At 35.9% G+C, this 24,184-nt stretch overlaps 1 protein-coding gene across 2 annotated transcripts in view; it reads right to left on the bottom strand.

The window, feature by feature from the left end:
- Positions 1-24,184, bottom strand: part of PPP3CA (protein phosphatase 3 catalytic subunit alpha) — a 302,760-nt gene that overhangs the window by 16,135 nt on the left and 262,441 nt on the right. For both annotated transcript variants that reach the window (XM_054591684.1, XM_054591685.1), the window contains exons 9-10: positions 17,879-18,004; positions 15,391-15,465 (exon numbers count right to left, since the gene is read on the bottom strand). In XM_054591684.1, the coding sequence (XP_054447659.1) occupies positions 15,391-15,465; positions 17,879-18,004 (201 nt within the window). The remainder of the gene's footprint in view (positions 1-15,390; positions 15,466-17,878; positions 18,005-24,184) is intronic.

Below are 24,184 nucleotides of genomic sequence, written 5' to 3'. Positions count from 1 at the left end.
TGACGCTCAGGCAGGCTCACCTCACTGCCCACGGGGGCCCCCAGGCGTGTGCCAGTGAGCTGCTTTCCTCTCGCCTTCCCTTGACCGGAAAGCCCTCAAACTGCCCATATTGCTCCCCATTTCTCCCTCTCTTGTGGCAAGTACAATGCAGTAAATTATCTCTCAACAGGACTGTCTGGCAGGACTTATCATTTCTGCCAGCTCTTCTGCCTGCAAATGAGTAAATTTAAATCCAAATGGGAAAAAGTCATTCTCTAGTCCAATCTATCTGATGGTCAAGTGAAACCATGGATTTTCCTTCACTATCTGTTCCTAGAATGGCTGGAAAATTGGAAGGGAAAATTGGGTGGGTGTAGGATTCCCTGTCTCAAACCTGATTCTGAGTTTTTAGAAATCTTTATCATCTGTGTTTTCTAATTAATACTCTTCATATGGTAAGTCCTGTCCTGAAGACCATCTAAAAGTTTGAAGTTTCTGTGCTTGGATTTTACATAATTTATGATGAAGAGACAACTAAAAGACATTTATTGAGAGGGGAAAAAAAACTGGGATGGAAATTACTCTCCGGAAGGTGGTTTTCCTATATCTTTTTTTCATTTTTTCAGTTAAATGCTGCTTTCAGTCTAACATTGTGCTTTGCTACCCTATGTTTAATATTATCCAGCCTGACTGACCTAGTCCACTCCGAGGTCATGATGTGCTAAGTGAGGCAAAAGATTCTGACCCTTTACAGCAAGCAGTGTAGCCAGATTGTAAAATCCATCCAACAGACACAAAGAATGGAAAGTGTGGGAAAGCTCCAAAAGTCGTGACTATATTTAGAAGCACAAGAAAAGCAGCAAGAAGGAGGAGTTAAGTGCCTAGAGAGAAACTACATATTTTACAAAAATCAGAAGGGGAAAATATAAAATAAAATATATAAATATACAAAACATGTAAGAAAGATAATCTCTCAGAAAATTTTCAATAAAGGACTTGTAAAAAACATAGCCAGAGAAAAGCAAGACAGTAAGTTGGAAGGGAAATAAAGTATGCAGAGTTGTTCTTCTGAGCTTAGTATTAGCCAATGCTCAGAAAATGCTCAAATAAATATTACATTTTCAATGTACAATGAGCATTCTAACAGAGCCAGGTTTGTCATTCCTTATTTTTTTTTCTCACATCAAATGACTTACTGGAAAGCACACAGCAGATACTCCACCTAACGTATGCACAGCTGCACTCCCAGCATCGGAGACTCCGCACGCTGCGGCGCTGTTCTCATGAAGAAACGCTATCTCTCTTTAGATTTTTCAAAACCCCTTTTTATAAAATTAGAGTATATTTACTCAAAAAGTCAAATAAGCTGATCATAGTGTAAGAAAAGCCATAAAAAACTAATGTCTCAGATATCCTAGAATTTCCTTCAATATTTTCCAAATAACCAAAATCAGAATTAAACTAGTACCACACATTTATAACCTCACAGACAGTAAAAAAAATATTCAAATAAAACATCTGAATTGATATATAATTCAACTCAAAGTTGCTGAACAACAGCAGGATAGATTTAAGTTCAGATATAAAGTCCTTATATATTTAGTATTGCTATTCCTGGTTTTGGTTGTTTTCCAGAGTTCATTAAAACCCTTTTTTAAAATACTGATGTTCCAATGCAAGTCCTCACAGTCAGAATTCAACAGAAAGATCAAGGCAAATAGCATGCTTTTTAGAATTTTACTAGCTGCAACATGCAAATATAGGGCCATATTCAATATTCTTGGTATTTGTTCTGTTTATGTTGTAAAAATGTACGACAGAAGCTCAAATTAAAATTAAGTATATTAAATAATGAAGACACATAAAATACCTTTTACATGAAAAATCATGGCAATTCTTTTTTATCAATAAGATTTTTATCACTTATTTTAACTTGGAAGGCCAAAACTGAAAGGCAGCATTTTATATGTTTAAAAAATTAATAATTTTAAGTAAAATTTCATTTTGTGTTTCCATTCAAATAATTATCCCTTCTTTTTTTGGCTTCTGTCACTCTAACTTTTAAGTTCTAATATTCTGATATGCCTGGGGCATCACTGTGTTATTTCTAGAATCTAGACAACCCCGCACACTCAATTTTCTTCAAGGAAAGGAGGCTAATGTACGGAGAGGGGGATCTCTGAAGACTTTCTTTTAATATGTGTCCTTCCTGACCTTAACTTAGCACCTTGCTGACTTCTCACGCAGTTGTGTAAAGGTGTCTATGCCAAGAGGCCTGATGAGTGAGTGTTACATCCTCACAGGGTCACTCCAGCCTGTGAAAGGAGCTCAAGAACTGGAGCAGCACCACAGCGATGGGGGCCAAGCGTGGGGTGGACAGAGACTCTCACCACATGGACATCTGCGCACGTTACAGGTGCTGGCTTTGTCCTCCGGCTCAGTGCCCACTCCGTGAGCTGCTACTATAAATTCCTCAGTTCTAACTGAATGAGGGGTGAGTGGAAAGTACTATGTAGAATACAATTTATCACCCAAGTCATTCATTCAAGCGTTCTTGTGAATCCTATTCTATGTAGCCTGCCATGTGCCAACTGCTACCCACAGAAACAAGAAGAAAGCATGGTCTCTGCTGTAGGAGAGCATGTGAACTGGGACAATGGACCGTGACACACATTAGAGTGAAATTGCAGTGGGTTGCTGTTGGCTAGTGAGTGTACTGAGCGAGTCCCTTCCAAACTCCACGCTCAGAGCATTGTTTTGGGAGCCTGAAATCAGCGGCTGAGAAAGGAATCATCTATGACATGGAAATCTGCAAATGCCACAAACCAGGGTCATTTTCCCCTGGTAAACAGGATTTTAAACATTTACCAGCACACCACTGAAAGGAGACGCTAACTGCCTGGAGGCCTGACAAAAATGTTCACTGAAATAATGACAGTGGAAGGATCTGGAAGAATCGAGAGCAGAGAAAACGAGTGTTCTCCATAGAAGGAGGATTCTCAAACACGGAGGCCTTGGTGATCCGTGTTTTGTTCAGATCACGGGTGAGAAGTCTGGTGTGAGTGGAGTCTGGGTACCTTGGGGTGAGGCTGGGCCAGAAGAGAAGCGGGAGGTGCCTGGGGTTGAACTGTAAAGGCTGTAGCACAGCACTGTGTGGAAACAAGAGCTTAGACATTAGCACAGGGAGATAAACTGAATTTTGTCACCAGAGATAAAACGAACTTACTTTGTCTGTCACTCCCCCCTCCCAAAAGGCAAGAAAAATTTTAAATGACAGGTGGAAAGAGAGATGTGTGGCAAAGCAAATACAGTCAAATGTTAATTGTAGAAAGTGACGGGGTACCAACTATAAAATTCTTTCAACATTCCTGTATGTTTGAAACACTCTGTAATAAAACATACAAAAATAAAGCTATATTTGAAAGAGCTTAGTTTTGAGGGAAATGACAGGGGCTTTGGAAAGAGAGGGCTCTCCGCCCCTCTTATGCCCCGTGCTATGTGGGAGATGTGTGAACTTGCTGAAGGAGACAAGGAAGGGAAGTGCCACCGCCCCCTGACCTTCTGCAACCAGCCCCGGGAGACAAGCGTGCCGCTCAGATGTTGTTTCACACTCCCAAGCCAACAGATTCCAAGTGATTTTGATACCTTTTTACAATGATAAGAATCGATGACCAGCTATATACAAATTTCATACTCAAATATATTATTAGAATGTGAAAAAGCTTTTAAAAAAGTGTTATTGTTATTGAGTTGTTTTCTCTTTAAGGGGAAAAGCAGTTTTCCCCGTCATCATTATATTGTCTCACGCTTCTTTCTTTCAAGGACTCTTAGCTACTACAAGTGTATCCATACCATATGTTTTAAAATAAAACATATTATATAAAGAAATGTGCATATACACTAACATTTCATACTTTTTTAAAGGAAAGAAATTTGAAGCCTATCAGCAAAATATAGGCTTCAAATTTCTTTCAACTTTTATTTCTAATTCTAAGAAAATATTACAGAAAACACCACTTTTCCACATTTGTTAATAATTGACCGAGTTTACCTTTATGGGAAAACTATTTTAATTGAAAGTAAAATTTTATCACAGTTTATTATTACTATACGGAGTTTAAAGTCTCAAAATTTTATTTTTTTGTGAAAAGAGCAATTACTGAATTTGAATAAAGGCTATGGATAGAACAAAGCATAAGGTAGTGAGATAAGAAATATCTTTTACAGTGTTACATTAAAGACAAAAATTGGTTCAATCCAAAATCAGTGCCTTTGAAATATAAGACATAAAGCAAAGACAGAATATGACTTCAAATGCCTCTAAAAACCTTAGATGATGATGAAATTATGAGTATACAGACTGTTTGTTTGGGAGAGTGCTTTTTCCAAACTGGCCTGTATAAAAAACTACAGGACCAAAACCTGTGCTATATAATCCGTAAGCCTTTTTTTTACTTGTCTTTTCTTTTCCTAACCCAGTTTACCAATACCAAATATGGAGCTTCTATATCCCAACAAAGTGATGTTATCCAAAAGTTACTTAGATGTCCACCCAGTTTTGCCCTTGGCTATGAGCGTGACAAGTGCTTCACCACATTTTCCTAGACCACCAGGCACTTGTGGGGCAGCACCGGAAGCACTGAGTAATTGTGTTTACTGATGGGAGAGCTTTACAACTAGCCTTTACATACGTTACCCATGCATCCACAGAAGGATATCCTCCAAAAAATAGGACTGCCACCTCCAAGTTTAAATAGTTGTAAAGAATATATATAATATTGTAAACACTGTCATTTTAAGATGAAATGATTATTTTATATATGTATATAAATATATTTTTACCAATGGCATATAAATATCTTAGCAATTTCATCCCACCATTATCCAGTAAAAGAAAAAAAATCCATGAACAAGACATTTATTGGTATTTAGAAATTTTACATTAGTTTGTTTTCTTTGAAATTCTATTTCCATTTCAATTTCCCTGTTTTGTTTCCTTTATGCTAGTGAATTATATATTTCTACTTTATTTTATCATCATATTGTGCTTTCATGAAAATATGTTGAGAAATTTAAATTAAATGTATTTTTAAAAATTTCCTCAGATAATAAGGCCCTAAGTGTTCAAAAATTCCTGTGTATTATCATAATTATTAGCAGTATATAATTAAGCTAGGTGGCACAAATAGATGACATATGTCTACAAATATTTAAAAAGCATATACAATTTTGTTGGAATGCATCCTTTAATGATAGGGATGGGAGGGAGGTTCCATTGCCTTGATTAAAAAGACTTCCTAGACTCAGGGTTTTTCTAATGCATTTCTGGTTAGTACTCCAGTACTAAGCATCTCAAAGTCATGTTCATAGTAAATATGTCTAGGGTGTGCCCTCTATTAAAATGGGAGAGGGCAATTGAGAAAGAGGAGGTGGGAAAGGAGAAGCTGCAATGAGGCCCATACCCTCCAGCCCAAGTGAGTTCTCATGATCACTTTTAGGAAAGAGGATACATGGAAGCTGAGAATGTAAAAATGGATTCCCTTAAAACTCCTCTTGAAATGCATTTGGATAATCCTCGTAGTAGCGATACTCTGGCATGAACACTGCTGCTTTATTAAGAATTAGATTACTCAGTTTCTAGAACTGATAGTTGTTAGAAGATCTCCTTGACTAGTCATAACCTGGGAAATCTGCTTTGTTCATCCATTTAGGGTCAGTGCTGGTTAAAACTCAGTCCAAAGCCCAAAGATTTTGTTAAGTGCTGCCCCTCATAAAATAGCTGTATGCCTGCTTACGTAGGTTATTCTATTAGGCAGAGGAAAACACATTTAGCGTAACAAAATTTTAAAATCCCTGTAAAAATTAATCTTTTTGAAGATTATAACCTAAAACCTGGAATACCTAATTTTGATTCTAACTCTGCTGTACTACACATCCATAAATGATAAAATGGGGACACGATAGCCACTCACTCCAAATCACTGCAAACCGCATACTCTTCTGAATCTCTTCCATATGTTTTTCAGCTCAACTAAAATCTGAGCATGTAATAAAGCCTGCAATGGTGTGATGTTTGGCATAAGGCTATTCTGTCTTATATCCCATTTTCAAAGCAACAGAAGATCCTTCAAAATACATTAGTATATTTGAGAATGCATATTCCAAATTGGCCCTTATAAAACTACAAGGCCAAACCATGTGCTACATAATCCCTAAACTTTATCTTCTTTTATTCTTTCTTTTCCAGTATTCATTATAGTGGCAGGCTGAGTGACTTCGTACATTGGTGGAATAATGAAACAAGTAATGTGTTCATTCAACATTCAACACACACACATGCCAGGTACTGCGCTACCTGCTAAAGCTCGTAGCACAGATCTTTGATACATAAGTACTAAAAAATGTTTGCTATTATTATTAGGAGCAAGAAAATGCTTATGCAGAAAAGAATATTCCAGTTATGCTAACATTTACACTCCTTACTATAAAATAAAAGATTGTGGGACTTCCATTACTATCAAGCTGCCTAAGATGGGGCCTCATTTGTGTTTCGTGCCAATCAAGCCACAGGCGGGACCCAGGGGATGGCAAGTTCACTAGGGGAGAATGACAGCAGCCGGAATGATGCTTGTTTTGCTTTGAGAAAAAAAATGTGCTGCCCCCAAAAGAGGGGCTGACCAAACAGAGCCAAAAGTTCTATAAAGTTCTAGGAAAAGCTGGGAGAAAATTTTTATAGCTTCTCATGAACTAAGAGTAATGGCAAAAGAACAAAACATTTTGAAGAGTCAAAATAGGTGACCTCATAAAAATTTTAAAATTTTGATTTTTCTGAGTATTTATTAAACTTTTTTTGTGTATGTTTAAATCTGCCATCAGAGATCAAACAATTCCACTAAAAAGGATGCCTTACAAACTTTGGACTCATAACACTAAATCTATCTGAAGCTGTTTAATCAATTATTATTTATTCTCACATAAGTACAATCTTCAGTTTGACAACCTAGACCTATAAAATGAATTAGTATAAAAAGAATCATGAAAGCTCTGCCAAAAACGCAAGAAAAATATACCTTCTTTTCTTATGGCACCAATTTTCAGTAAGCTGACACTATCTACTACAGTTCCCTCAACGAAGAATGCCTTTTTGACAGTAACCTCAACCTTGTTGGTAAGCAGTAATGGTTTTCTAAGACACAGAGACATCTCTGCCCTTGTTGAAGGAAAAAAGTTCCCTACTTCAATGCCTTTCAAAAAATATGAGGTCTGTCTGAAAAGTCCAGCCATTGTTAATATAACTAGAACAATTTGTGCAACATCAATGTAACCGGGCAGCCAAGGAGAGTGGCTTGGAATGCACATGCGTGAACAATGATGACGTCACTGTACTAGTCCGTGGGGGATGGAGAGACGCCATTAAGTGAGTATGTGTATTGTGTGCCATCACATTCAAACGGTTGAGAGAGTAGAGCAACAAGTCTGCATCAAACCGTTATGTTAAGCTTGAACATTCCTCCACCGAAACTATTCAGATGATTTAGAAGGCTGCAGGTACGGACAACTGGTGATTGGTGGCTTCATCACAACGTGCCCGCTCATCCATCACTATCTCCTGCAGTGCAGAGTTTTTTGGCAAAACATCAAATCACCCAAGTGACTCAGTGCCCCCTATAGCCCAAATCTGGCACCCTGTGACTTCTAACTTTTCCAAAACTAAAATCACCTTTGAAAGGGAAGATTTCAGACCATTGGTGAGATTCAGGAAAATATGACAGGGCAGCTGATGGCTACTGGGAGAACTGTGTGAGGGCCCAAGGTGCCTACTTTGAAGGGACTGAGGCATCATTGTACTATGTACAATGTTTCTTGTATCTTCTTTAATGTATGTCTCTATTTTTCATATTACGTGGCTGGATACCTTCTGGACAGAACTTGTACATTAAGGTTAATAGAGTACATGCTTATTTCCCTTCTTATTATGTAACATAGGTTTCATTCTCAAATAAATTGCATAAATACATTTAACTGGGGCAATAGCTAATGTTTAGTGTAAGTTGCCCAGTGTCACTAGGAGCTGATGGAAGGCTCAAGAGCTACAAATACTAATGGTTTTTAAAATTATGTAAAAATATTGTATGTGTGCATAACACATGTGTCTTGGGAAACGTAAATGTGAAGTATTTTCTAGAATATTATTTTACTGTGAACAATATTTTAACCAATGGTGAACATTATCCCATTATCAACCAATTAGTCTTAACAGTCGTAAAAGCCAATATGCCTGGTTTTTAACTTTCAGTTTCTTTTACAAAGTCTGCACTTACATGCAATGTGAAAATTATGCCAGGTAAAAAAAAAACACAACACATTGTGCAAAATCATGGCAGTACAATATGAAGAGAAAGTAGCACTTTCTCTTTTTTAATGCCTGTGTTGTTATCATTTTAATTAGCAACTTAAAAGGATTTTAATTATTGTAATCAAATACGATGAGCCAGATTTGATGATACTGATTACAATATGATGGTTAACACCAGGTACCTTTTTGTTTGTCAAGGATTCAAACAAACAATCAATAGCTGCAAATATGCTGGGAATGTATACTCTACTCCCTAGTAAATGCCCATGCATTTTAAACATGTTTTAGTTTTAATGATATACTGGATAATCAAATTTGTTTCCTTTTTATGGCATAACCATGATGAACAAAAGCAGTTACCTGTACTATAAAGAGTACAGAGTACAAACAGTACATTTACAGTGACAAGAATGATTTAGCTTCTAAGTTATACACTAAAATATTAAATAATTGAGAAAAATCAACAGAAACTGAGAGTTAATTAACAAGAGCTGGAGAGGAAATTACAAAGCCTTTGACAAAATACTGAATGATCCTTCTTTTTATAAATGTCTTCTTTTTCCTTTCTTATAATAACTATAATATAGTTATTATAAAAAGATGACAGAACTTAAAGCTGGTAAAGTGATACCCATCTTTGTATATAATTTCCTGGAAAAATTATATGGATTTCTCACATGGGCATACTTCCCACAGCAGTAAAACACATAAGAGTGCTTTTGTTCTCCTTGTCAGTATTTGAAGAGGACAAAAATGATGTCCTCTCTGCGTCCTCCCTTAGTTATCAGATATGTCATTCCAATTCATGGCCTCTCCCTGACCCTCTAAATCCTCTGTAAAATTAGCATATTTAAAGTTGGTTTCTTCCTGCACTACATTCTCAGTTTAGTGAAGGCAGAGACCATGTGTTTGTTTGCCACTGAATACACAGAAAAAAAATATTCCATAAATAAACATTTTTACATAGAAATATATATATATAAAATAAAACAGAACACAATATTACAATTGAAATACTATAAATTTTATATTTTGCTCTTTTCTAATGATTTCAATTTTCTTTTTTAGCTATTATAAAAATAAAATAAATATTTCTATTTGCCTCTTTTCCATAATCTGATGTCTAACAACCAAAGTCATAGCCTAGTATTTTATTTTCTTGCCAGATTGGTATCTCACAGTCTTTTTTTGCATTTGGTGCATATTTTTTTAAACAGCTGCTGCCTGAACTTGCTACACCAACCCTAGTTCTTGTGCTCTCTCCCTGAGCGTGCCTTTCTCCTTCAGCTGTTTGTCTTTCTTCTCCAGCTTCATCAGGAAGGGTTAACCTTAAGGCTCAGTCTTCCATTTTCTGATATTTCTTTCCATATCAGCAACTTTAGAGGCCTACTTCATTTTTAACAGATTCAACTGCAGCTTTTAATTCCACGCCTCTGTCACAGGCCTAGATTTTGTTCCCCATTTTCAGGACTCCTTTTCCATTCAAATCCTGCTTGGACATTTCCAGAATTCTATGTCACTTTCCCTCAAACTCTTATCTGTGACTGAATTCATCTTTCTCCTGAAACTCATGAGTCTTTTCATAAATGTTCTTATCCTCTGAGGCACCTAAGTTGAACCATCCAAATCAACTTTTGTTTCCTTTACCCTCCAGACGCTGTAGTTGCTAAGACCCTGTACAGCTGTTTGGAATATTTCCCTTTTTGTTTTTAACACCATCATTGTTGATATCCAATCACCTCAACTTTCAGATACTTTATTATGTTCCTTGGTTCCTTTTCCAAGCATTTTTCTAAGCTTAGAAAAACTATGTGCTTTTTTCCAAATAGTACTTTTATTAATATTTGAGAAAATACTTCTATTAGGTCACTCCTCTGTTTACCAACTGGGGGTTACACCTAAGTGCTGACAAAAAAGAGTCCCACTGCCACTCTGCTCCCCAGAGCTCTTTTGTTTTTGTACGCCTATCTACTTATATGTTTTATATTAAAATTTGCTATTTTCTCCCCAAGCGTCATAGGACATACAACTTTTTTTTCCCCCCAGACTGGGAATGTGAAATATAGAGTGTTGAAATACTTCACTCAGAAATGACAACAGTAATGGCCACAAGAAGAGTTCTAAGAGAATGTCTCTAACTATGGGTGCTGCTAGATGCACAAAGCAGTGAAAAGTTTTAAGATGAAAATCATCTCAAACATTCCACATGGCAAATAAATGCAGTTTTGATAGAAAATGACCTAACCAAACCCTCTTTATAGGAGTATTCCTCAAAGGCGATGCTGTGTTAGTCCCACCAATTCCCAACTTTGAACTTTTAAAAGTTCTGCATAACTTTTTAAAGTTAGACAGAAAGAAGCGGAGAGACACTCTGGAATCCGTGATATTAGATATGAAGAATCATCTAATAATTCAAAGCAGATGAAGAGAGATAATTTTCTTGTATACAATTTTGATGGTTTCTTAAAGGCATGCAAAGGGCTGCTCTGATCCCGTATTCAGTGACTTGCCTGTGGTTAACATTAGAATAAGGCAAAAATGTGGATAGAGGATGAGAGTTCCACCATGTGGTTTGCTCTTTAGACGAAAGCAAGAGACATAAATTTTAATTTAATATTAGTCTTTCAGTACAGCCTGAAACTATATTTGGCCGGAAATGTATTTGTTTTATTATTTTTTCTTTCGTATTCTGAAGGATTTCAGTTTCACCTCCACAACTCTTTAGCCAGGCTTATCACATATCATAGTCTCACACATAATTTGTATATACCTATAAAAAAATGATCTCAGAGTCTAAGATTTTAGGACCTAAAAGAAAGTTCCAAATAAATATTTCTAACTCATGAAACTGTCATTGGGTTTCTAATGCTTACTGGAACTCCTGACTTCCTTATTACAATAACAAACTTTAAAGAAGACTTTGTGATGCAAATTGCTTGATTGCAGTCAGCCACCCACCTCCCACCCCTGACTTTGGGATCACTTACTAATCCTTGGTCTGAAGTAAGTCTTCTTCATTAATGAGAATCAACTACCAAATGGGATACATACACTTGGATTTCTTCCCTCTAAACGTTCTGGCGAATACCAACTCCAAATTGAAACCAGATTATCATATTATCATCCAAAATCAGAAGTGGAAACAGGAAACAAAGACCCCAAACCATATAAATTAGATCCTCAAAGGACATGCATTGGCATTAAACTGCTTCAAGACTTTACAAGATAATAGAAGTTTTGTATTTTATTTTCAACATAAAAGAACCACAGACCAATTGAAAACAGCAAACTTTTTCTGGATAGGCTATCAAATTCTTTTATGTTGTATGGCAGAAGCTGAGCAGGAGAGATTCATGACGTGATTTGTACCCAGCAGAGAAGCCTACGTAAAAGCCAGAGAACTTTTTGTCTTCTCGGACACCAAAATTTTTAACATCATGAAACTCAACTTCTCAGTGTAAACCGTGGTTAAAGGAATAGAATGAAACTGTTCCATGTTTCATTCTTATTTGACTTTCATGGTCAAACAATAATGCAAAATATCTATTTCTTTATTTTACAGTACATTTAACAGGACTATGTTTAGTTATGAATATTGTTTTGTTAAAAAAAGAAAACATCATGCTGTTTCAAAGAAAAAGATTTCATGCACTGTAATCACAGGTGGTGAAGAGTTCAGGAGCCTGAGAACCAGGCAGACATCAGCTTGGATCCAGGCTCCCTCTTGTACTAGCTTTGTGCCCTGGGCCCTCATCTCACCAAGTCCTAAACACCTCACTTGTAAAATAGGGATTATCACAGTATCCATATCAACAGGTTGTTTGAGGATTAGCGAAAATACAAACCACCTAGTAAATTCATATATATTCATATATATATATATATATATATATATATATACACATATGAATGACAGCTAATAATTATACATTTTTATAAAATTTTTGGTCCAAAGGTAAAATGAGTCGAGTTAATATATAAATGACAGAATGATGGCTAACACATGTTAGCCTCTGTCATCATCATTAAATGGTAAAAGAGAGCTGAAGAACCTGAGAAAAGAAGCAAAATTAATCCCATACCTTTCTTTCCTTAAGAAAATGAGAAGAACCCCTATTTTCTACAGATTTTATAGACAGTAGGAACTCAAGCTAAGATAAAAAGACAGACATGGGTTGTAAAGATACCTTACTACATTTGACTTTTCAGTTGGCATTGGATATGCAGCAAAATATTGAGAAGGGCTAGACAAATGACTCATAGAGATCCCCCCATCCAGGCACCCTTAGAATAAACAGAAGTGATTTGAGCAAGAGCTTTAATTAAGCCCTTCGATGTCTTGAGTTCTGTTTTCACCTGTGTAGTCAATAAGCCCCCAAGCCTGAGAGGCAGAGCACAGAGCAGAGGGGGACAGGCTTTGCAGGCTGCATGCAGGACGGGCAGGATGGGAGGACTGGGAACTTTATCCTAAGGTTGAAAATAATATTACCAACAAAAGGAAAAGAAACTCCAATAAACTGCAGCTCCAGAGAGAGCCAAAGAGTTCTGGGAAGTTTTACAAGTTGCTTTTTAAGCACCTTTCTCTGTTGCTTTTGTGTCATATTAAATAAAGTACTAAAGAACATTGCTGGTTGCGTACTCAAAAATGTAATATATCTTAAGTTAAACGTACCTTGAGTTAATCCTTTTGCTTTCTTTTTATTCTCCTAAGAGGGCATATATATCAGATATGAGCTAAAAGATCGTATTTAGAGGCAGTAGCTTTTCCTCTTCAGGACTGATAAAAAAGATTTAAATGTGGCAGGGGGCAGGCTGATGGAAGGGGCAGGGGAGGTGAGGGCGTGCAGGGGCTGATCCAAAAGGACAAAGGACTCAGGGACATGGACAACAGGGTGGTGACTGTGCGGGGAAGTAGGAAAAAGGGGATAAATGGTAATGGAAAAAAACACACTAAAAAAGAACCCTATAACAAAAAATAAAAACAATATGATCTGGTTAAAAATTGAAAAAAAAATGTGGCAGAGTGAGATTTCAGAGGTCTGCTTAGAAAGAACAAATTCTTCCAAATGTCTTGAAAAGGATGTGCATGGCTATAATTGGCTTTAACAGGCTAAAAAGCAAGTGCTGATGAGCTGAGCACACTGATTGGAATTAATTATTTTAAAGCAGAGTAAGTCACAAATGTATCCTTTCATGAATGTGACTGAGAAAGTGGATAACAATAATTCACTTTAAATGAAGTAAACAATGAGTCTTGGTAATATTGAACTGTGTAGGTACACCTGTACTGTTGAAATGCGCAGGCATTTTTGGCTGCAATACCTGGCACATAGTCAGTGCTCGATATATATATTTACTGAGCAAATGGATCAATGTAAATTACAAACCTATGCAGGTCTTCTTATTCTATACAATATGATACATATTTATTATATTGTCTATATTATAATTATTGGCCAATGAACTTAATTACAATAGAGATGTGTTAACAGAGGACCATCACTGTATTAATGCTAATTGAAATTTCTTTTGAGGAACGAAAAGAACATAGGGAAAGGCACAAATTGAAAAATGTTTGTTGACTTTTAAGGTTTAGATTTCAACAGGCTGGCATCTTTTCTTTAGGAAAAAAGTTTCTGCCATCATGAAAATATTATCTTATCTGTTAAATGATAACAGTATCCATGCAAAAGTTAAGAGTAGCAAACTGTGGCTATAACATAGAAACATCTAGAATCTGGTAAAGCTCAAAATATCCACTGATCTCTTAAATATTCCAGAGTAAATAAATATATTTAAGTTTTTACAACTATTCTTTAGGTAATTCTAACCTTGTAAAAAATCTCCCTATTCTATATAGAGAGAATATATATATATATTCTCACTCTTATGCCATGTGATACATGACTAGAGAATAGTATATAGAGACAAGTAATAAAGACAAGAAAAGTTACAGGAGTAAAATTATGAGATGGTGGGGATATCTGTACTACTTTAAATTTACTTAAGTATATAAACTAGATTTATATGTGTGAGTAAATACTTTTATTTTACTTCTGCCTGCAGTATTAGATATTTTGCATTTATAGATGTAACCTGTATTGAACCCAAGTGAATATTAAATCATGCTGTTCAGATACAACTTTCCGAAAGGGCCACTTTCTCTTCTCATTTTACCTGAGTATAATGTTTAAAGGTAAAGGTATCAATTTAAACTCGCCACAATATCTCTTTCCCTGACTACCTTCATCCTTTATTTGTCTCATTTTATTGATATTAGCTGTATACATATCAGTCTGTCTAACCCGACTGCAATTTCATCAGGTCACAGGAATCTTGGAATTCTGAACGCACCACACAGAATAGGTACTTATTAAATGTCTATGAAAATAAAGTGTGCCCTTGCACTTTCCTCTTCGAACTACACTTTTGCTACTTTTCCATTCATTTCTGGGTGCTTGTATAAGGACCAGTGTAATTTTTCTATCTTTGTCTTTTACAGAACAAGCATACTTTTCTAGGGTAACTGAATATAAACAGCATCTTAAAAAACAATAATTTTAAAAACCTCATAGCTTATTCATTACTTGTTAGGGATACAGAAAATATTGGGATTGGCATAAATACCCACATATCAGTGTGTAAATATCTTCTTTTATGACAGATATCAAAATTTGAATACTTGACAGGAGCAATCTCACTTAAAGGGCACTTTTAATTAAAAGTTACCCAGTAAATGGTAATATCTGTGAAAAAATAAAGGATTACATTTTCTTAAATCAAGGAGTCCAAAAAAGTTATTTAATTCTGTGAGGTATCGAGAAATGGTTATTACAATAGTTCACTACTTAATGTTTTCAGAGTAATGGGAAAATTTTCCCATGGTTTTTGTTTCTTATATTTTTTCAAAACAAACAGAAATTATAATCTTTCATCTCAATCATATGTTATAATTTTTAAAAAATCACCAAGTCTTAGAAATTCATTCATAGGGTTAGTTATGAGACACCATGTAATTTATCTGGCAAATTTGCACAAAGGTTCAAGTCTCTTACCATCAAATCCATCTTCTTCCGACCCTAGTTCATCATCTGAGCAGATGTTAAGAACATTTACCAGCATCTCAGTCACTAAAGAGAAAAAAACAGAACAAACAGAAAAAGAAGTCCAGATTTTCTATCATAGCCTTAATTATTACTCTGGAATTTTTAATGAGAAAGCTTAGCAATAACATTTCTTACCTTTTTGTATATAGAATCTCCTGCAAAACAGTTTCTATAAAACCCAAGTCATAAAAGTTAAGAGGCTTTATGATTCCATGTAGACTCTATGTTTATAAAGTTATTAGCTCATGTCTACAAAATGTAACGGTAAAGTTTATGAGCTACAGATCAACAGACAATAAATTAAATATGTGGATGTGATTCTATGAAGGAGAAAATAAATATACTATAAATCTATGAGGGAAGCTACTTTTGAATTCTTAGTTAATTTTGTACAATGAGCTCTAGATTTAGACCGGATTACAGACTTTTGGTCAGCAGGGACTATGTAAATACATGATGGATCTCTTTTTCTAAATTTATTTTTTATTTTTTAAAATTCTCCAGAGAACCCAGCAAGGTGATAGGCATGTCATTTATGTTTAATAAATTTTGTTGATTGACTGGTATATTTTATGTCATTTTGAGAATGTTAATTTAAAAACTGAATATTTTAATTAGATATTGTTATATTTTATTATCAAAAATATTTTAAAAATAAAGGTTAGGTAAATTTAGTAAGAAATTTAGTTGAGTAAATAGATTATGTGAAAGTGTTGAATTGCATCACTTTTACACTAATGTGCACACTATTTACATTTAACATTTTTAGAAATTACGTTGGGTTCTATCATGAATGTGAAAAGAAGCTTGTCCACCACTTCTTCAAGAGCTACTTTTTAAAATCAATGTTCTTCTGGAATTGAAGATACATTATAAAGAGCAAAACTTCAGTGGAGCCAACCTTAATCTAGAGATTCAGTTTAATTATCAAAAGTGAATTATGCACACAATTATATTACTATGTTCTTTTATCATAGATGACCAAAATCTGAATAACTAATGAAAACAAATCAATTCAAGGGCATCAAAGGGGTGCGTAGCTGTCAGCTTTGCACTGCTTCTGTCTCCAGGAAACACAATAGGTGAAACTAGCTTCTGTGATCTGATTGGTGCCATGAAGTGGGGCCGGAGACGTTCACCAGAGGCTACTAAAATTTACTTTAGATATATTTTGGTATACAAAGGAAAGACTTCTTTGCTGACAATTCATAACTTCCTAGTCATTTTAAAGAAATGCATTTAAAGAAACAAACCAAATACTGTAGGAAAATAAATATTACATAGATATTAATATAAATAAACCAATATTTCAGAAATATGTCCAGCTGTTCTCTATAATCCTCTCAAAGGACATCCTATTTCTGAAACATGTGCAAATGCGTATCTTTATTACAATGCCATTCACCTTCCAATGTCATGCATGTGAAGCTGCATGAAGAAACGGTCCAATCTATTGCCGTAAGGCCTCCTGAACCAACAACTCAAGCCCAGTGTCTGCTGGTCCTTCCTCAAACTTTTGCGGAGGTTTAGGTCAAAATATAAAAACAAAACAAAGGGGGAGGAGAGGAAGGCGGACAGGCGAATTCTTGTGGAAAACTGTGTTTTAAATATAAATTTGTCTCATCTTCTAACACAATAATGACCACTATGTTTTTAATAAACTACTTTTTTGTTGTTGTACATGTAGTCTTTCAAAATATTGTAGTCATTAATCACTATTATACAATGATTACTCCTACTATAGAAATGTGAAGAAAGCACTGCTATTCCAATCTTTTAATTTGATGAGTAGTTTGTAAAATAAAGTAGTATTTTTAAATTATAATACAAAGAGATTTTTAAAAAAGGTAGTCATTACGATTTGAGGCCAGTTAAAACTATGTCTGTTATTTTTTAATTATATTATTCTGTGATTATTATATTCTCTGAATATTAATTCTCCTAATATTCCTTATTTCTTTTATCGGCCCTTCATTCATTGTATTCTGTTAATAAGATACTCACTGACACTTTCAAATCATACCTCTCACGGTGTAATTTGTAAGTGTTACTGGTTAGGCCAACGATTTTCAACCCTTTTCATCTCATGGCACATATAAACTAACTACTAAAATTCTGTGGCACATGAAAAATGTATTTTTTGCCAATCCAACAAGAAACAGGTATAATTCTGGTTCATTCACACCAGACAGCTATTATTGTATTGGCTCTTGTCATGTTTTTATTTGACAATATAAAGAAAAAGAGGTCCGTGCCCCTGACTAAATAGTCTGGAATTGCGTGTTTTAAAAATTCTCGCGGTGCACCAGAGCGCTTACTGTGGCATATCAGTTGAAAATCGCTGGGTTAGATTAAAGCGTTTCGTGGTAAAATAGCCCCCATCTCCTCTCCTTCCTACACCATGTCACTTAGAGTATTTCAGGATTCCACAACATACCTTTTTCCCCAACAAATGGCAGAGACCAAGTGAAAACATCCATGAAATTTGGAAGCCAGTATGGATGAGGAGAACAGTTGAACTGCCTGATATTCATGACGTTGTTCTCATACTTTAATACTGCAGCTGAAACAACAAAAAGAGAAATGTAAGATTCACAAGCTCGTATGTCTGCTTTTCCACATGGCTTCGGTTGATCGAGAAAATTCAACTATTTGACTTATTAAGTTCCAAAACACCAAGGCAAATAGCTTAATTAATTATGAACGTTCCCAGTACTTATGGACTTAAACTTCATCTGGTGTAATATGTAGCGGCATAATACATAAAATCTAAATATGAAATGGCATTGTAATTTGGCAAATATTTATATAAAATAGTTAATAAAATGTTAAATTGAATCTAAGAACATTCTGGTCTTAGTTAACATCTGAAGACACTAACAAAACTGGCAAAGTTAAGTTTGACAATTTAATAGTGTCAAGTATTTGTACAGAATTTATTTCTATTTTTTAAAAGATGCACTTTTTTTTCCAGTGGAACTCACAATATGTATACAAAATAGTTTAAATTAGAATATGTTCTGGACTTGATAAAGTAATGGACTGAATCCTGCATAAAATAATAGGCTGGTAACAGACTCCACCTTTGATTTCCGAAAAGGATGAATCATCCATACGTTCGGAAAATGAATCTGCCTTCTCGCTCTGCTTTCTGGATGTCTGTAGGCTGCATAGAGCCTCACAGAGCAGTCCTCAGCTTCTCACTTCCACCCTGATTTAGAAATTCTAGTGGTTCCCTAGTAATCCTGATACAGGATTAGTAGGTCTCAGTGAGTACTTTCAGTGAAGGAAAAGCTACCTATTTTAATGGGGTCATTTTTTTAATGAATAAACAACTTTAAGTTGTGGGGAATTGTCAGGACTGAACTTTTACATTTTATTCTGATGACCCTATCATGGCATAACCAGCATTTTATTAGTGGAGATTCTGTAACAGATCCTAGATGATGCTACCCACCCCCCCGGCCGCCCCCGGCCCTGCCCTTTTTGTTTAGGGGTCTGAAATATAGAAAAATTATTTCATTACTTTTTAGTTTTTAGAATGACTGTTACATAAGGGTGTTGTAGCATGTGATTATAGATAAAAAAACAAAGGCGGCACTTAAAATCTATTTTTGAAAAGCAACTGAAAGTTTACTGGATTTGAGTTTTTATATTAAGGTCTGCACTAATATCACTTCTTAACGATATCTTGAACATAACATTGCTTTCATAACTCTATATTTGCTCTTCCACATATTTTCTCAGAAACCTCCGAATATCCAAATTCTTCCAATTCTTTGGTGTCTAGTCCAAACACTATCCCTTCAGTGAAGTATTTTCTGATTTCTTCTGGTAGATTCCAAAAGCCCTTAACTTACACTTCTATATTGCATTTATAATTCAATTTTGGTCATAGCTATTCTATGTATGTATACAGATACCCAACACTCCTCTATTTCTTTAAGGACCAGAACCACATAACAGATTATCTATTTCTTTGTGCTTTACATACCACCTTTTCAGCACAGATGCTCAGGATATTTCCTTTTCCCTACAATGTTTTTCAAGAAAATTCCTCCTAATCCCCCTTTTTTTCATATTTTCAAGGATCTTTTATTTCCTTAGACATATAAAAGTTATTTTATATTCTGAGAATTCCACCATGTGAAATATCTAGTCTGTTGTTTCTCCTGCCTCTCATGGTGGAGTCTTTCCTTGCGGTGTTTGTGAAAATTTGTTTTTAACCTGAAGATGCTCATTTTCCTTAGAGCAGAGATTTACACACAGGGCAATTTGTACCCCTCCCCGCTTTGCAAGAGTCTGACTTTTTGGTTGTTTCTGGCATCAAATGGAGAAGTCAGGGATGCTGCTTAGTACCCTACAGGGCACAGGGTTCCCCTAATTTCCCTGTCCCAAACAGCATTGTGCAAGGCTGAGGAACCTCTCCAGAGATGTTTACCTCCACCAATGGCCAGGCCCTGCCAGCCTGGGACCACCTGAAATCTTGCCCCTGAGGTCTCCAGGGCCACATGGAAACTGGGTGTCACCATGCATGGAAAACAAGGGCCAGGTTATCCCCCGGCAGCTGAGCGTCAGCCTCAGGCCGGAGGTTTCCTGTTAACAGTCACCTGGAGGCAGACCTATGCCCTGTTTCCTGCCTCCGAGGTTCCCTGGCTGTTTGGCTCTTTCTCATATGAGATGGCTTCTCAGAGTGTCTTTCTCATCCTGCTTATCCCTATTCTGGCCTCATGCCACAACAGCTACATGCTGTTAAACTGTGGTCCAGAACTAATTTAATCTTCTTGGCAGGTTTGATCAGTGCAGAATATGGGGAGGATACATAGTTATCTGTGATTTGGATACAACATACATTGTAACACAGCCTAATAATATGCTGACGTTTTCAGCAGCTCGCAGAACAGGAAGGTCTTTGCTGTGAATCATGTTTCTGCCTGACCAGCGGGGAATTACAGGGAACAGAATGACAGACACCTTGGGGATAAGAACTGCAGATGGTGCAGTCAACATTGACGTAAAGGGAGTTACTCTCCTCTTCCCATGGAATTCTGAATTCTGCATATATTTCTGTAAACCCAGTCTTCTTCATATTATCCTCCCATTTATGCCATATGTCATTTGGCTTAAGGACACATTCATACTGTATGAAAACATGTGAAATGAAAAAATATGGCAAATTACTATACCAGTGCTTCTCATCTGCTGGATGGGAAAAGGTAAAGAATTTCCCACCTTCGCTAAGTACTATCTGAGCACTGGCTCCAAGGTAAAAGGTCTTTACTATTTTGGAATGTGTGTATTTATAGCAGGAGTGCAGCCTCAGATCTTCAAAACATGTTTTAACATTCTAACTGGTCTTTCTGAAGAGTAATTTGTCTTCTCTGTCTCTTCTAGTTTTATTAGCATTAAGGTTAGTAGAGCAAAAGGAAGGGAATTAAGTGTTGTAATGCCTTGCAGGAATAGGAAAGGCTTTATATAATAGTAACTCAATCCTTACTACAAGTCTGAGAAACCGGTGTGACAGCCCTTCTGTTATAGACTAAGGAACTGAGGCTGAGTGAAGTGACTTGCTCAAGACCATGCAACCAGCAACTTGAAGATCTCACTCGTATTTAAACTCAGCTTTTACTGACACCAAATTCATTGCGTTTCCATCTTTCCCTTTTGTCTCATAAATTTGCATGAATTTTCGTCCTAGTTGTTATACTAATTTAACTTTCAATATAGTATTCATAATTAAGACATTTTAGCTTTTGCCAAAAAACAAGTTTGAGAAAAATAGGATACAAATTCACAAGTGAGGGCAAGGGTTGTGCAATAGCTAAAATGGTTGGTAGCTGGTGAGATAAAGCGTTTGTTCATTTGACATTGCTCACCACAATTTATCTGAATGTCTGCTAATAAAGCAGATACTGTTTAAGATTTTATTTTTATTAACAGCAGAAATAATAAATTTTAACAACAGCTACATTTACTCAGCATCTGCTGTATACCAGGCACTATGTTTGGTCCTCAGACTACCGCACATCTTCACAACAGCCCTCAAAAGTGGTTCTTCTCATTTGCATTTTAAAAATAAGCAAACAGAGAGGTTATTTGCCCAAGGTCACACTTGAGAAGCAGCAGACCTCAGTTTGAGTGTGAATCTAAAGTCCCTGATCTTTCCAGCATTCCATGATACTTCTACCCTAACTGCATATATCATTCAATGCCTACCAAATTTTGGACACAGGCTCTCCTTCTACATTTATTCTTTTTTTTAAAAAGAGCACTGGACTGGAAGGCTAAGAACTGGGACTGCTAGACAGATTCTGTCATTAATTACTCACGAGACCCAAGGTCATTAAATGTCTCTAGATCTCAATTACCTCATCTAACTACACAGGTTTGTCTAAATAACTTATGACTTCTAGATCTGATGATGTTAATAAGCTCTGGAACAAAGACCTCATCATTAGTGCAATGATTGATTAATATTCACAGTAATTTTAGAGGCCATTAATATAACTTTATTATTTTATAATAGTTTAAAAATACAAATATAACAATATATATTCTTTCCTTCTTCAGCAACATACAATATTTATACAAAAATACTTCTCAAGTAACCTCACCAATAAGTTACTCATGAATTTTGATGTTTTGATAACAAATATATGTTATAAAACACATGACAAAAATTAAACCTAAACAGTCCCAAATATCTACAGCCACAAAATTCAGAGTTAACATTTCATCTTTCATCTCCCACATCTTACGCCCGCCACCTGCCCCCAACTGTCACTGGGATTACAAAACTCAACTGGAGCCCTAACAATGTGCTCTTCTCTGAAGTACTTGAAAGACATTTATCTCCAGTACAATATAAATAATACAAATGGTTGTACTTCAAGAATCACTTGAGACAACCTCCTGAGACCTTGTCTGAGAAATAGAGAGAGGAAAAAAGAACAAAGTCTCCCATCAAGGAACTCCTCTATCTACACGACCTAATGTCATTTAACAATTGTATCAGAGGCCCAGAGAGGGATTATGACATGTATACAGGCCTGACATTAGCAATCATAATGTAGAGCAGATGAGACAGCACAAAAACAGAGGCTCTTGTGTTATACATGCAGGTATAAAGAACAGAGGAAAATTTCGTATAATGAAAAGAATATTAATCCTCATGGATCTGGAGGCCTGAGTGCCAATTCTCTGATGCCAAAATTATAGTCTTAAAGTTATGCCATTACTTGGTCTAATCATTTTATTGTACCCGCAGAACGCTTCACAAGCACATCAGACATGCTTATGTAGAAGATGTAAAATAAGTGACTAAGGGACTGGTCCTACTTGGGAACCAGGAAGGGCTGCTGAACCTCCATTGTTTCTAATGACACAAGAGGCCTCCGATTATAGGGAAACCCAAGGAATAGAATCTAGATCTTATTCCATTCCTCTGTCTACCAAGCCATGCACTAATTGCTAGCCCACATCTAAGTGTGTAAATTAAAGGGGTCTTGCCTACTTCAAAATTTGAAATTATGATGAGACACAAAGCCCCACATTTCATAAGAACTTAGTATCATTTCTCAATATCTTCTTTACAATTGTTATCACTAGGGGAGCCGATGGCAGGGCAATAGGTGACCAACACAGGAAAATTAAAAGAGAGCTTCTAATTTGAGAAGTCATCAGAATACTGCTAGCAAGATGCACTGACTAGCTCACCAAAACGCGAGCTCAGCCCATTCCAAATGGATGTCAAGGGGAATATAAAGCTCCTTTTCTGAAAGCTCTTATTAACTACAATGCACCCAACATACCACAGCATTCTCAACACTACTAGGGCTGTTTTAAAACTGGGGAGAGGAGAAGTCAAAAGAATGGCAATGACAAATTTTATTCCTTTTCTCATCCGTCTACTAAAATTTTTTATCTCCTCAATTCCAACTGACCATCCATTCCCATCTTCAAAAGATAGGGCACAGAGACAGAAAATAAAGATGAGAGAAAAGTAAATGGGGGCACTCCGAAATCACTGTAATCTATGCGGAAATAGGGAAAAAATGCATAATAGACACACGATGTTTTTTTCTTTTAAATTCCTTGACCTACGGATACCTAGCAGAAAAACTAGTCTCAGTCTGTTCTTTGGTAAAACCTACCATCACATGGTAAAACCTACCATCACAAAGGAGGTATGATTGCTTGATAGGTAAAATTTTTGAGGTAGGATCTATGTATCCATAATGTCCTTTGGCAATAGCTTAGCATTGTGCTGGTACACTGCAAGGAAGAGTTTTGATTTTGGGAGAGATGTTATCATTTAAAAAAAGTCTGTGTTTTCCCATAAAAATTATCTTTTAGGGTAAAATTTTCTTTTAAGATTTTGTGAGGAGATATATATTTATACACACGCACAGTGTGCGTAGTACATATTATATCATCTATGAACACAATCTCCAGAATTCCTTCCGTTTCAAAATCTGACTTTTAACTCACTTCCTTTTTTTATTCCTGCCTTGTGAATATCCTCTCCTTGCCAGATAAAGTATGTTTTCAAAAGATTCCTTTTTAAATTATTATTAGAGACCTAGGTTAAGGAAAACTTACTGATTCATGAGGATTACTGTCTTTTATAAGGACTACACTTGTAACTTACTTTTTCTCTATATCTCATGTCATTTATGAAGATGAATTTCATGTCTTCAATTTTCAGGTAATTTTGTCATAATGATATTCTTCAGAATGGGTT

Source organism: Pteronotus mesoamericanus, unplaced genomic scaffold (genome assembly GCF_021234165.1).
Source record: "Pteronotus mesoamericanus isolate MK-2021 breed Mesoamerican mustached bat unplaced genomic scaffold, CSHL_Meso_final scaffold_232, whole genome shotgun sequence".
NCBI lineage: Eukaryota > Metazoa > Chordata > Mammalia > Chiroptera > Mormoopidae > Pteronotus > Pteronotus mesoamericanus.
This window is presented reverse-complemented; position numbering and strand designations above follow the sequence as displayed.